This window comes from Cebidichthys violaceus, unplaced genomic scaffold, assembly GCF_023349555.1.
Source record: "Cebidichthys violaceus isolate CVI_PGR_0920_01 unplaced genomic scaffold, fCebVio1.0.p SCAF_99, whole genome shotgun sequence".
Classification (NCBI taxonomy): domain Eukaryota; kingdom Metazoa; phylum Chordata; class Actinopteri; order Perciformes; family Stichaeidae; genus Cebidichthys; species Cebidichthys violaceus.
The window spans coordinates 194,159-207,830 of record NW_027176985.1 but is presented as its reverse complement, the minus strand read 5'-3'; the positions used below and the strand labels follow the sequence as shown (position 1 = coordinate 207,830).

At 44.0% G+C, this 13,672-nt stretch overlaps 1 protein-coding gene across 2 annotated transcripts in view; it reads left to right on the top strand.

Annotated features, from left to right (window-relative positions):
• The window catches only part of ctif (CBP80/20-dependent translation initiation factor), a 42,924-nt gene extending 29,794 nt beyond the window's left edge, over nucleotides 1-13,130 (top strand). For both annotated transcript variants that reach the window (XM_068704721.1, XM_068704720.1), the window contains 5 exons: nucleotides 1,520-2,126; nucleotides 3,009-3,308; nucleotides 6,029-6,184; nucleotides 11,482-11,535; nucleotides 12,384-13,130. In XM_068704721.1, coding sequence (XP_068560822.1) covers nucleotides 1,520-2,126; nucleotides 3,009-3,308; nucleotides 6,029-6,184; nucleotides 11,482-11,535; nucleotides 12,384-12,605 — 1,339 coding nt within the window. In that variant the 3' untranslated portion in view covers nucleotides 12,606-13,130. The remainder of the gene's footprint in view (nucleotides 1-1,519; nucleotides 2,127-3,008; nucleotides 3,309-6,028; nucleotides 6,185-11,481; nucleotides 11,536-12,383) is intronic.
• The last annotated feature ends 542 nt before the right edge of the window (nucleotides 13,131-13,672 follow it).

The following is a 13,672-nucleotide window of genomic DNA, read 5'->3' as shown; positions in this document are numbered from 1 at the left end:
CTGTGTTATATCTACAGCACACATTCATAGGTTGCTGGCAGCTTAGTTCTTTTCATCAGGCCTCAAACTTAACAGCTCAGGTGTTTGTTGAGCAGAGAGCCCTTTTCCATCTTTTAAATATATTTTTCTAGATTTCTGCAAAGGTCAGTTTATTTGAATTTTGCGTGCACAATAAAATCCATTATCTCTCTCTGCCGTGTATCAGTGCTGCAGTCTTTCTGCTAAAATGTGTTTGACCTGCACATACGAATATATTAAACTTCTTTTAAGCTCAAAGAACATTTCCAAGGTTGTTCAAACGTTGATTTATTTGGGATGGAATGTTTTTCAAACCTTAACTTTTGAGTGGTATAGTGACACACAGTTCTCTTTCACAAGGTAGAATAGTTTGTGTGCTTTTGTAACGCAGTCTCAAAAATGTTTGACCTTTTTGGTTCACCTGTCTTTCTTTTTTTTTTCTCCAAAAATCAAGCTATTGGAAGTCGGTTCAATTAAAAAGTGCAAGGAAAGGCTTTTATGAGGAACGATGAAAACCCACATTGCACAACACTTGAACAGCGTTTACGAAAAGTTTCCTTTCTTTGCTCCTTAATCCAGCCTCCTCAAGGCTTCAACGGCCCGGTTGATGTCAAAGATTTTGCTTTTGTGTGTCTTATTTTTTCTTTATTAAAGAAACCTTGAGTCTTGCATTTTGTCCTGATTGTTGAAATCTCTTTGGGCAGACGGACAAAGGCTACACATAGGATTCAATATTAAACATTTGCATGTGTATCATAATTTCTTCATGGAGCAAGTACTGAAGCTAGTTTCCATCTGTGGTCTTATTCAGTTTGGCCAAATCGTTGAATAGTCGGTTTTTGACTATTCAAGTGAACCACAATAAAACTGATAAATTCATTATCTTTACATGGCAATCTGTCACTGATTAGTCGTATACATCCCTATGCCCAAAAGATGTAAACCCCCTTCATTTGATTGCACAATTTCACAGTAAACAAAACTCTTATATCTGAGCAAAGGTGTGCTAGTTCACAGACTGAGGCAGATAATAGGTTTCCTCCTCGGTGCCAAGGTGTCTAATCCCCTGGACCATATGTCAGCGGCTTGTCAAGCCCAGAGTCAGTACAGCAAAAGGACAGAGCTATGCAGGACAGGAAAACGCAGACGTACTGTGCGTCCACATGTAAGCAGTCATTGTGCTTTTTCATTTTTTAGTTACTTAAAGATTGGATCAGTAGATGACGGGTTACTGTTAGTGTCTAGTTGTGAATTATCATGGTATTTACAGAAGGTTAGTCACTGTTACTAGATACGCAGTTGAAGATAAAAACAGAAAATGGATCCTTTTCACAAATCCAACGAGTTTTGAGGGGGACAGAGGGGCTGGGGGCCGGCTGTAGACCATCATGGTGCCATTGTGACACAGACGGGCGGTTAAAGTGTAGCAGAGCGGTTTATAGAAACAAGCCAGCTGCTGCTACATCACAATGAAGCTAACTGAAACCTGCTCTCATTCCAGGAGACAACAGCGGCCTCAGGGAGGAGGAGGAGGAGGAGGAGGAGGAGGAGGAGGAGGAGGGAAGAACCAACCTCAGCTGATACAACAGCAGTCACCACAGCACCAGAGGGATCAATCCCGACATCACTCCCCAAACCAACAGGAGCAGAATTTAACAGAACTGGGAGATAACAGAAACAGTAGCGCTGGTCGGCCGCCTCGCCAGTATCAGGGAGGACATGGGCAGCGCCAAGGAGGACCCCCGCACCACGGATACAGCCAGAACCGGCGCTGGCACCACAATCCGAAAGGTCCGGGGCACGGACAGACGAACTTTACAGGCGATAAAGGAGTACCCCCAAGGACAACCAAAGACAGAGAGACTGAGAATGTAAAACCAGATGACGAGCAAATCAGACCTCCTCAAGACAACAGCAGTAAGAGTCCCAATGAATCACCCAGACCAGTGTCGACACCCACTACAAATACGTTCCCACATCTGACAGTTAGAAAGGAATCTCCCAACCCGCCAGGAAGTGGAAAGGGAGGCGAGGGCCAGTCGGAGCAGCCCAAAATCAGCTTGCTGCAGTCGTCGAAGGAGAGACTGAGGAGGAGACTAAAGGACAAGGTACCGAAAAGCTGCTTAGTGCCCATCAGTCAGCATTAAGTCAATCAGGACTAATGTGTATGTGTACACACACGCTAGCATTTAGTGTTATAATTACCTTCATTATGTTCACGCACACACACACACACACACACACACGCACTGTCATCAAGTAGACACATGGCTTTCTTACACTGCCAGGTCATTCCTCTCCTTAGTTATTTAGCATTGAGACTGACACACCCAGACTGGCAGGGAGGGGAGCACATGTCCTCACTAAAGAGGTGAAGAAACTAAAGCAGCATTAGCATAACTGTTTTTGATCTTTTCCACTGTGTGCACTAAACTGGCGAGTCAGCCAACTGTGTTGCTGCTCTCGGCTTCTCTTCCTCCTTCTAACTCGTTAGCACTATGGGGTGGTTTCAATTTGACAGCGTGGAACTCCCCAGCAGGCAGCAAGGCAGGAATTAATGAACAGCCACGCCAATGAATCAATGAATCCAGTCTCGGAGCCAGATTTTGCTTGATTGGGTTGTGTACTGAACTCCAGCAAATAAAGTGCAACTTATTTAAGCAGCTTTTATTTTTATTTTTTTCATAGTTCACAGTCTGCACAGGGCTGTCAACTCAACTTTCCAATGCAACTACTGCGTTCATGTCCATTATTATTGTTAAAGTAGTAGTAATTGTCTCGCGGCGTCTTTGCGTCATCAGATCGGCTCTTCTGATTCGTTCAGAGACGACCGATCAAACTATTTAGAACGGCTGATAACGATCATAGCACCATTACTAAAATGAATTGATGAACGGTTCCAATAGAGAGATCATGACCAAACCGACCTCAATGTATGATTTGAATATTGTCACCTACCGCTCGTATCCTTTTTCCATCTGCCGCCTCAGGAGGAGGCACGCGTGGAGGCGCCGGGCTCCGGATCGCAGAGCATGGACCGGCTGGTGGACCTTCTCAACAGCATGAGGAGCAACAGCAGCGGGGTGGAGCAGCAGCTGGCCTCCTTCATGGAGGAGGCGCAGTGCTCGGCGCGGTCCGAGGAAACCCTGGCTCAGGTGGTCGGCACGATCTACACCAAGGCCGTGTCAGACCGGAGCTTTGCCGCCACAGCCGCCAAGCTCTGTGACAAGATGGCGCTGTTCATGGTGGAGGGGACCAAGTTCAGATCGCTGCTCCTCAACATGTTGCAGGTGAGAGCCCTGCTCCACAATCTGTTGGTTGCGGTTGCCGCTTCAAGCTTTCCTCTGCAATATTTTCTTCTTTATTGACAGAACTCAGAGTTCAATACAACAAACGTATTAATTAAATGGACCTGCCTTGTTTTTTCTTATTTTAATCTTGGTGTAGTGTAGTTACTTCTCATAAAGATAAGCAAATAGAGTGGAGGCAACGTCAGACTGACGATGAAATTAAAGAGTAACGAGTTGACTATTATTTCTGATATCAGGCAAAGTTTATTAGGTACACCTCGGTAAAAATCAATGCAGTCTAATGCAGCATGCTATGTCTATCAACTATCAATTATCCAGTGTTAATATTGAACTGTTTAAAGTCATTTATCAAGCAAAAATGTCAAACATGCTCTCGTTCCAGCATCTTAATTGTTCGGATTTGCTGCTCTTCTCTCTTTTTATATCATCGAAAATGAAATATCTTAGAATTTAGGCTGTTAGTCGTACAAAAGAGTCAATTTGAAAGCTCTCAGCCGTGGCCCTTGGAGATTGTATGTGGCATTTTCCACTGTTTTATGACATTTTACAAACTAAATTGTCAATTGATTAACCTAATCATCAGATGAAGCGTTAATGATCTTCTGGATAAACGACCTTTCATTCTCTCACTAAAGTCTATTTGCTTTACTATTTTTAATCCCTGTGTAGCTTGCACCCAAATATCCCAAGAAATACAGCACTTACCGTCAACAAGATCTCAAAATGCCCTTTCAGAGATCCCTCTGAGCTACCAGCGCTTGGTAATAGAGTAGATGTTTTTTGGCAGTCATTTTTTATGCTGTATGTTTTCAACAAAATTGTCCCTGTAATTTCAGTGGTTTTATGAGGAAGCACTTTCAGGTGAAAGCCAAATGTGTGTGTGATTCTGTAAATGTCAGTAAATAAAGTGGCTAATCTAAACACCCAGGGGAGAGAGACCTGATCGAGTGAGCCCCCCCCCCCCCCCCCACACACACACACACACACACACACACACACACACACACACACACACACACACACTTAACTGCACAGTTCCAGTCTTGCACCCATGAAGACAACATCCTCTCAGCTGTTATATATTCCACTGCCTCTCTCCCCCTCCTCGTCCCTCATGAGCTCTCTATTACTGCGCTCTCCTGTCTTTTTGCCTCCCCTCACCCAGAACGACATGGGCCAGTGCCTCGCCACTTCTCCCCACACAACTCCTCTGTCTTTCTCTTTCTATAACTGTGCTTCTCCCTTTCACCCCTTCCTCAATTTTGATATTCAGACAAACCTCGCCTCAGACAGTCTAGAAGTAGGCAAACAAGACGTACATGCTGTCTTCTGAAGACAGTCGAGGTCTAAATGTTAACCCACCTGCTGGCTTCTTTTCACTCTTGCTGCTTTTTCCGTCTCCTGCAGATGCTCATTTTGACCCGAGCCTACGTTCTGTTTTTGTGTTTTCCCATAAAAACGGCCTTTTCTTTAGATGTTGACATTTTTATCCCAAACCCAGCGGTAGTGAATCCCACCTTATACTTTTACCCCTTCTATGCTTTTTTTATTTATTCCCTCTTTTTCACAGCGGTCACCTCCTCTTCTTTCATTTCTCACTTTAATTCCCACTTCCCAGCCAGCATGGACCCCCTCCTCGTCTTTGACATTTAGGTGTTTTCTTAGCTTTAAAACATTTTGAATGCCACTAGTGGATTCATGAAGGCCATCATTAATGATGTTGCTTCCAGACCCCTAGATCTCAATATGGGGACAATTAGTCTGTGTATAAAAAGAGAGGCATCATGGTTTGTTGCTGCTGTCATTAAAATGTGGTCAGATTGTTAAAGATGCTATTTATTTACAGCTGAGAAGATCCGGTGGCCTTCTTTTTGTTTGCCATTGACACCCTCCTCATCATCTTCTTTTCTTAAATATGCTTGTCTTTTCTGGTGCTTCACTCGTGTTTTTCTATATGTGTGTATCTTACCGTGTGCTGTGGAAGTGTCAAGTACTGTGGCGAACAGTACTATGTCCTGGGAGGTGTATGAGAGGCATGTGCAGCTGTTTTTGGAGTGGGTGGTTTGTTTGTTTTTGACAGTGAGAGGTTTGTTGGATCCATTCAAGGCCGCGTATTCTGTGCATGTCTGTGTGCAAGCAGGCCTTCAGTACAGTTGTACGAGAAAATAAAAGCCGCTTGTGTTTCTAGTGCACTTCAGTAACAGGCAGTGCATTCTGGATGAGCAGAGTGAGTTCCTCTGACTGTTAATAAAGTTTCAGTTTAACCTGCCGTGTAACATCTTTACAAGTGCGCATTACGCATTAACCCGTATTAACCCCAACACTTTCACAGCATTGACACAGTTCACTTCCCTTCACTTTCAAACCAAATTAACATATTCTCCTCTACTTCTGGCAGATAAACGAAATTCATGAATTTGTTTAATGTGCTTTTCAACTGCTTTTTGGCTTGAAGTGCTTTAAGCTGCGAGGTTAATATGTGTGCCACCTACAGAAACTCCCATCAGGGAGATAGCAAAGATCGTAATGGTGATTACCACCACTGCTGATGAATTTATGAAACACTTGTACATCCACCTACCTACCGCCTACTTAGAACTTGTATCACACATTTACAAAAGCTGGATAGACTGTCGTTTTTCATTGTATTTTCCAGACCAAATGTGTATCTGAATCTTCTTATTTCCACCTCCCCACAGATGGACTTTGCCTGTCGAGAGGAGCTCCAGCAGTCGGATGTGGAGAGGTGGCTCGGTTTCATCACCTTCTTGTGTGAGGTGTTTGGCACCATGAGGAGCAGCTCAGCGGAGCCCTTCAGGGTGCTGGTGTGTCCCATCTACACCTGCCTACGAGAGGTCTGTATCCAGATACGCCCCCTTTATTTGAATCAATAAGTACGCCAATTACCAATTGATCAACCCTGTCTACTTGTTCCAGTAAAAAGGGAAAGCGTCCGGCTGTGACTGTATGTCTTGTCTGTTCAGGTCGATTAGTGCACCTAGTTTCCTGTTTTTTGCCAGACGTTGTCTAGACTTGAGACACCACAGCAGGGTTTGGTTAGTGCTGTAAACAGTCAGGACACAATCGGTTCCAGGAAAATGTGTGACCCCAGGTTCAGTTCTCATCAGCCGGTCACGCTGTCTTGCACAAACAGTCCCTTGGTCTCCATGGTAAACCATCTAGGGCAGCCACAGCAGACGCGTCGCGATACAGAAGTGGTTAACGACAGATGGAATATTGAAAGGGGAAGCGAGCGAGTGAGTGAGTGAGTGAGTGAGTGAGGGGGGGGGGGGTGAGAGGAAGCGAAGGAGTCTGCGGTCAGGTTGACAGTTGCTGCAGAAGGAGTTTACCGAATAGAAAAGAATAGAGAGATGAGATGACAGAATCTGGGAATGAATCTCAGTAATGGCAGGTTTGAGGCACGTGCCAGGTAGTTCCACCACCCACGTCCACACCTCTGCCGGTCTGGCACTCGACACACACCCCACACAACAATCAACGCACAACTAATGCCATCCACACCCTGTCTGAGCGTATGCCCAGGGCATTATCTCAGCTTGTTAAGAGGGCGCCGCGACACGGCCGAGGGCGTGGACCTGCAGGGTAACACACCACCATATTCCAGCATCAGCAGTGTCCCATTTAGCCTGATGGTGCTCGAGGTCAGAACACACTGTTAAAAAATGTCAAAAATATTTGTATAGTAATATGTGATTTAGTGTTTGTGGTTGCGAGTCATGTGCTTGTTAGACCATCTCCGTTTCCCAGAGCCAGTGTTTCCTGATTCTTTTCATCCATTTGCTGTTTTGTCCATCCTGTCGTAACATGTTGTTGTTGGATTCCAGCTATAATCTATCTGCCATAATGTGCACTCGCCTGTGTGTGTATTTGCATATAACAGTATGTATGCCTGCGTGTGTGTGTGTGTGTGTGTGTGTGTGTGTGTGTGTGTGTGTGTGTGTGGCAGTGCATTTTGCTGTAGCTGTAACCGGCAGAACAGGATTACGTAACAACCGAGGTGTGCTAAGATGTGTTTTGAGAATACATGACAGCTGTACATATAAACAAAGCAAGTCGGTGCGCAGTGATCTCATCCATTCATGACTTACGAGCCAAACGGATGTGTGTGTGTCTGTTTCTACATCAAGAATAAATAAATACAGAAACGCACATAAACCTTGACTGAGTGTGCGTTGAAGCACGCTTTGAAATCAATTAGAACTTATTCACCATGCTTACTTGCCGCAAATGTTAAACCTACATGCGTTGATATTTATTTTGGGGCAACTTAGCATCAGCACAAGCTGTAAACTGACATATTATCAACTTTTAAGATCTCACGGTGAACGTGTAACAAATGAAAAAGAGACTTCTTTGTTGAATGTTTTAGAAACGTTGCGGTTAGAACAGCATGTCCATTCATGTTTAAATAAACCTACACAGGCAAATCGAAGATTTACATTTTTAATGACATTTACCCAGACACTTCCATAAGTGTATGTAAAGCACAGCCTGTACTGCACTGCACATGCACAAAACAGATTATTATAATACTGTACCTTTTTAAAAAAAAAAAAGACAAACAAAGGTACCGTCCTGCTCAGCCAGATAGTCAGAAGGAGGAGAAAGGGCAGCTAGCAGAGCGCTCGAATTATCATATAACAATCTTTTACTGAAGAGAAAGACCTGCATGTTGTCAACAGACGCCAGATCGGGGTACTGATGCAGAAATCATGCACATTCACGGTCTCGTGGTGACCTCAGGCTGTTTATATTGAGTCAGCGTGGGCCCTCATCGCTTCAGACAATCAACTCAGAAAATAAAGTATAATAGGACAATGATTATGTATATTTATAAAAAAAAAACTTCAATATTTTGAGCACCATCGATTGTAAGTTCTGGTGCTGATGCTAGACCTGCTGTTGCTATGCAACTATTGGAAAGTCATAATTTTAACTTTGAGCATTCATCCGTGTCATTAGTACTCTGATGAAACATGTTTTTCTCTCCTTTTTATTTATCCAGCAGTATGATGACATACAAATCTGAGTTTGAGTAATTAGGTCAAACTGAACGACAGATTAGTTCTCAACATAATATGTAAATAAATAAATAGATGTTTTTCTAGTTGACTTCACTGAGTAATTCAAGGTGTTTTCATGTAGGATGCATTTCTTCTCTTTAGTGCTACAAGACGATTACAGCTGGCCTAGTTTGTCTCGCTTTTTATGTTCCTGATAAGATGCCTTTTGAATAAAAAATAGTTAAATGGAAATCACGCAGAATCCAGATGTTTCCCTCTGCTGAGAGATTTTTTTTCTCGATTATGTAACTAAGCAGAGATCTGGCTGAGAGACTTTTGTGTGTTAAGTTGTCTCACAGAAACGGGGTTTCCTTTCCTCTTCTACTCACAAAATGCAGGTATTATGGCGTGATTCATGTTTGTTATTGTGTAGGAGCGCATTGGAGAACAGAAAAGGCTATTGCAGTGGATCGGGGCCCTGATTAAATGAGTATAGATTAGACCATTTTAAAAGGTATTGAGCAATAGCTTCCTCCTGGGCTCCCCAGAGAACTCATTATGAGCTAATCCTGCTTGTCACATAGCTCTCCTTCTCTGGGAACGACGACACTTTAGTTCCCACATCAAACAGCCACGCTGTCACCACACCCATCTGAGCGTGCCGAGGAGCTGACGTCTGCACGACTGTTGGACCTGAATGATACGTGGAATACCATTAAGCTTACAGCTTAGAAATAACAGCTCATATTGAGTGTGGATCATAGCATCAGATGGTGGAGAACCTTTTATTATTCAGTTATGAAGAATCAGACATCATTTCCATAACTGTTTTTCTTTGAGCGCCTTCTTAAAGAAAGTGTTCAAGCATTCTGTAGATTTAAATTAAACTGATTGGTTGAGTTGTGTGGCTTGTTTACATGCTGTATGTGGGCTCCATCAGTTGGCTGGGGAACTTCTATATCAAGCCAACTGAAAAACAAAAACACTCACTATTACTCAGTTTAACAGTAATAATGTGTATGGAACAGTTATTCAATATGCTAAGAATCAACCAGCATATTAACTTCTGCTTCGTCTCCTCTTCTGCCCTGTTCACTGGATACGTCTTAGTCCTGAATGTTGTCACTCATTCAAGAGGCTTCATCAATCTGGACCTCATTAATGTAAATGTCATCGGGACCACACAGACCAAGTCCACTTGCTTCAACTTGAGGACTCCACTTGTGTCGTGTGGAACTAGAAGGGTTCCCTTTTCTTTAAGGAGCACTCTTTGTTTTTTTTATGATTACACTATGCCGTGAATTTAGTTTTGCATTATTTAACATTTTTAGCTTAGTTCATAATTCATGTTCTTTATGTGCCTATTATTACATCATGAGGTTTTATTACATTTAAATTATTCAATTATTATGCATTATGTATTTTATTGCATTATGAGTTGGTACATATGTCATAGAAAGTCAAGGTATGTCATAAAAAAGTCTTTAAAAAGTGAGTTTAATATCCTGTAAAAATAGAGTTTGAATGAATTCTGTCCCAAAAAAATCATAAACATATTCTAGTATATGTCATAGTATAGTATGCTGTTCAAATGTTATAAGAGTCATATGTAATGTATAATACATGAAAACATAAATATACTATTCCATCAAAATGATGAAGAAATCATCAAAAAGTAATGTCAACTGTCCTAAAACGTCATAGTATATGTCAAGAGAAATGTGAGTAAAGTACGTCATTAAAAGAGCCATAGTATAATAATTATGTCATAAAAAGTCAGACTATAGCATTCTTTAAAACTGTCTGTCAGACCTGCTGACAGGTAGCTGAGACCTACCTCACCTACTGGAGATACTCACTTTGGTTTTGGCGAGAGGCGGCACATCGGTAGAGTTTGCAGGAGGCGGGACAAGACAGGTAGCAGGGTCGTAGTTTGGTCATAATCAACCAAATCTCAAAGCTGTTTCTTGAAGTTGTGGCGTAGGACATTACCGACAGATTCATCTTTCCAGTTAGACATGTTTGTTGCCTTCTTTGTTTAAATTACCCCGTCTCTTCACCCTTTGGATGTTTGTATTCTGACGTTTTTCATGCGAAACACACACATGCATATTTGCTCGCCATGAATTCTCTGGACAGTTACCCGTTTTATCCCCATATGGGCTCAATCAGACTCAATTGCACTGACTGTGTGCTAGGGGTAACGTCTGTTCAATGTCCGGTCCGACTGATTCGGACATTTGCGTTCTCGCATACAGCTCCTCTGGGTCTAGATCAGTTTAGGGTTGCAGTGTGAAAGGGGCTTTATGTTGCTCGTTGTGCAGCAGGTCTATGCTTCTGAGGTTTAATTACGCTTCATTCCTGTGTAAAGTCACTTCCTTTTCCTCCCTCGTGTTAATCAAAGTAGCACTTTGGAAACAGACAAAAAGATGTATTTCACCAAATTCCTTTCTGCTGTAATCTGACACTAGATGTTTACAGTCTAGCATTGGGAGGCTCACTGCCGTTCTGCCTCCCTTTGTTGCCGTCGCTCCCTGCATTGTTTGAAAGTGCCAGTCGTATGCCCATCTGTGCATGGGGCCAGTGTCGGGGCTGGAAAGCCAGCAAGCGTGTTTACCAGCTCCGCTGTTTGTTTTTGGCTGTGTGTGTGTGTGTGTGTGTGTGTGTGTGTGTGTGTGTGTGTGTGTGTGTGTGTGTGTGTGTGTGTGTGTGTGTGTGTGTGTGTGTGTGTGTGTGTGTGTGTGTGTGTGTGTGTGTGTGTGTGTGTGTGTGTGTGTGTGTGTGCGAGCGCAGACATACAGTGTGCGTAAAGCCAGCCTTGATGTCTGATGGTGAGCTGGCTTGCCAGGATGAAAAGCCTGGTGTGTTGTCTTCCAAGATTCAAAATGTTAATGTAGAAAATATTTACAATTGGGATTAGGTCTTTCTCGTTTTTTCCTCCATGTGAACTGATTAACACACACTTGCGTTTGCTTAATCTCCCCATGTGGCCTACATCCAGATATACATTAATATATCTTTATTTATTTATATACAGGCCTTGGGTTTGCTGGCTTACTCTGTTATGCAGCTCTTTGCTTTGCAGGTTCCCAGTATATTCACATTGTGTCTGTTCTTGTCACTTTCAGCTGTTGGAGTCCACAGATGTTAAGGAAGATGCAGTCCTGTGCTGTTCTATGGAGGTATGCCCCCCCCCCCCCCCCGTCTCTCACACACACACGGTTAATAATACTTTGTTCTTTGTTGACGGCAAAAGGCTGCTTTGAAATTTCAGAGCAACAACATTAAATGCAGTAAAACATCGGAACAAATGTATGTAAGAAACAAATTCTGCGCATTGGAACCAACCATGTTTTATTATAGTGCACCGTACATGCTGTAGAAGTCTCTCGTATGTTCAGTCTCAAACACATCTCTTTGATATTCTATGGTGTCTTCTGGGGGTTATGAATAATAAAGTAGTCCCGGTGAATTTAAGTCCAACTATGGATTTAATCGTAGGTATATTTAGGTCTATAAAGAGTAGCAGTAAGCTCTCACCAGCAATGATATGAAAATAAGACAGAGAGGTAAAAATGTATCATTATTATCCAACAATTGTGATGTTGTGTTAATATTCATATTAATATTTGTGTGTACTTTTGTATGCTTTGGCAATATTGTGTATTTCTTCATGCCAATAAAGCCACATTGAATGGAATGGATTTGAATTGGTAAAACAACAGAAAGAGCAAAGATAGGTGAGCTCTAGTTGGCAAACAGTTGCCAGACGCTCACAAACACAACCACATCCTTTGCAGTCTTGATTACTTACCAGCAGGCTACACACACACACACACACACACACACACACACACACACACACACACACACAGCTTTGTGGCGGTGTGTGAACCACTGCTGTCTAAGTGAATCCAGAGTAACAAGGTGCCAGACGTTGTGTTGGCTCACTGTAAGGGACACGCACACTCTCTCTAACCTCCTGCCTCCTCTATACCTCCCTCCCTCTGTCCCTTCTCCTCTACACCAGTTGCAGAGCATGGGGCGCCTCCTGGAGGAGCAGCTCCCAGAGATGATGACCGAGCTTCTAGCAGCCGTCAGGGACAAGATGCTCAGTCCGGCCGAATCGCAGCTGACTCGCTCTCTCCTCATGGAGGTCATCGAGCTGCACGCACATCACTGGAGCCCCCTGGAGGCCCTCACCACCCAATACTACAACCGGACCATCCAGAAGCTCACCACCACTGCCTAGGTGCCAGCGCTCACAGGAGAAGAGGAGACGAGCCCTCCTGAAAGCCCCATGGAAACATTTTTCAGTTGAACGTCCATCGGCTCTTTTAGTTTTACCAAAACACAGGAATTTAATAATAACGTCACTCTCCGACCTAAGTGAATCCGTGCTTTACGTGAGTTTTGAACATATAATTTGCTAATTTCTCCAAGATAGGCGACCGTTGCCACAGATAACAGTTAGCTATTAAGCAAGCCATCGAGGCAACACTACATGTGACGTTCAAACAATGAAAAGGCGTATTTGACACACTTTAAAGAAAACAGCAATGTTTATCTGGCCAGTAGGGGCATGCTTGGCCACACAGAGGGAGCTCGCCTTGCACAGGCTGCTGAGGGATAAAGGAGGGAACAGACGAGAGGGGGGGGGGGGGGAGAGGGCAGCAGCCTGCCTGTAGGGAATAAAGCGATCCGTACCCAAAGATGAATGGAGGGGGTTAGGGTGGGAGGTCAGGGTAGTCCGTGTCAGTCTCTTCATTGTGTTCATTTGCCCACCGCCCCCCCCCCCCCCCCCCCCCCGTCTCTCCGTCAGCCCCTGGGGTCTGTGTGGCTGATAAAAGAGAGAGGAGATGGAGGCAGGGAGCGAACACGGTGCTGTCTGTCTGGGCCGTCTGCCCCGCCGGGGCCAGGGACCGGGTCAAAGGGCCTCGCTGTGCAGCTCCCCCAGCTCCTCCCCGCCTTTGTCTCCCCCAACTCCACACCCCACTGCAGGAAGCCTTTTTGTGGAGATGAGACAGCGGGCCTGCTGGGCCAGGCTGGGGTGGAGGATAAGGATCAGGCTGGCTAGAGTAGGGTGGCAGATGGCTGCTTGAGCCCATGTGAGACGACGCACCCCTCTGGCACCCCGGCTCCCTGCTCCCCGAGCTTTGGCCGGTGTCACCAATAGAAGCAGTACAAAATATTGCAGTTGGGGGGGGCAGCATTAGAAAAGCATTAAAACAAACACTGCTGTGTGATAATTCTTTTGTTTTTGGTCCTACAGGGGAAGCTCTCTTCTCCTGTGTTAAGTCGTGCATGTACATGCTTTGT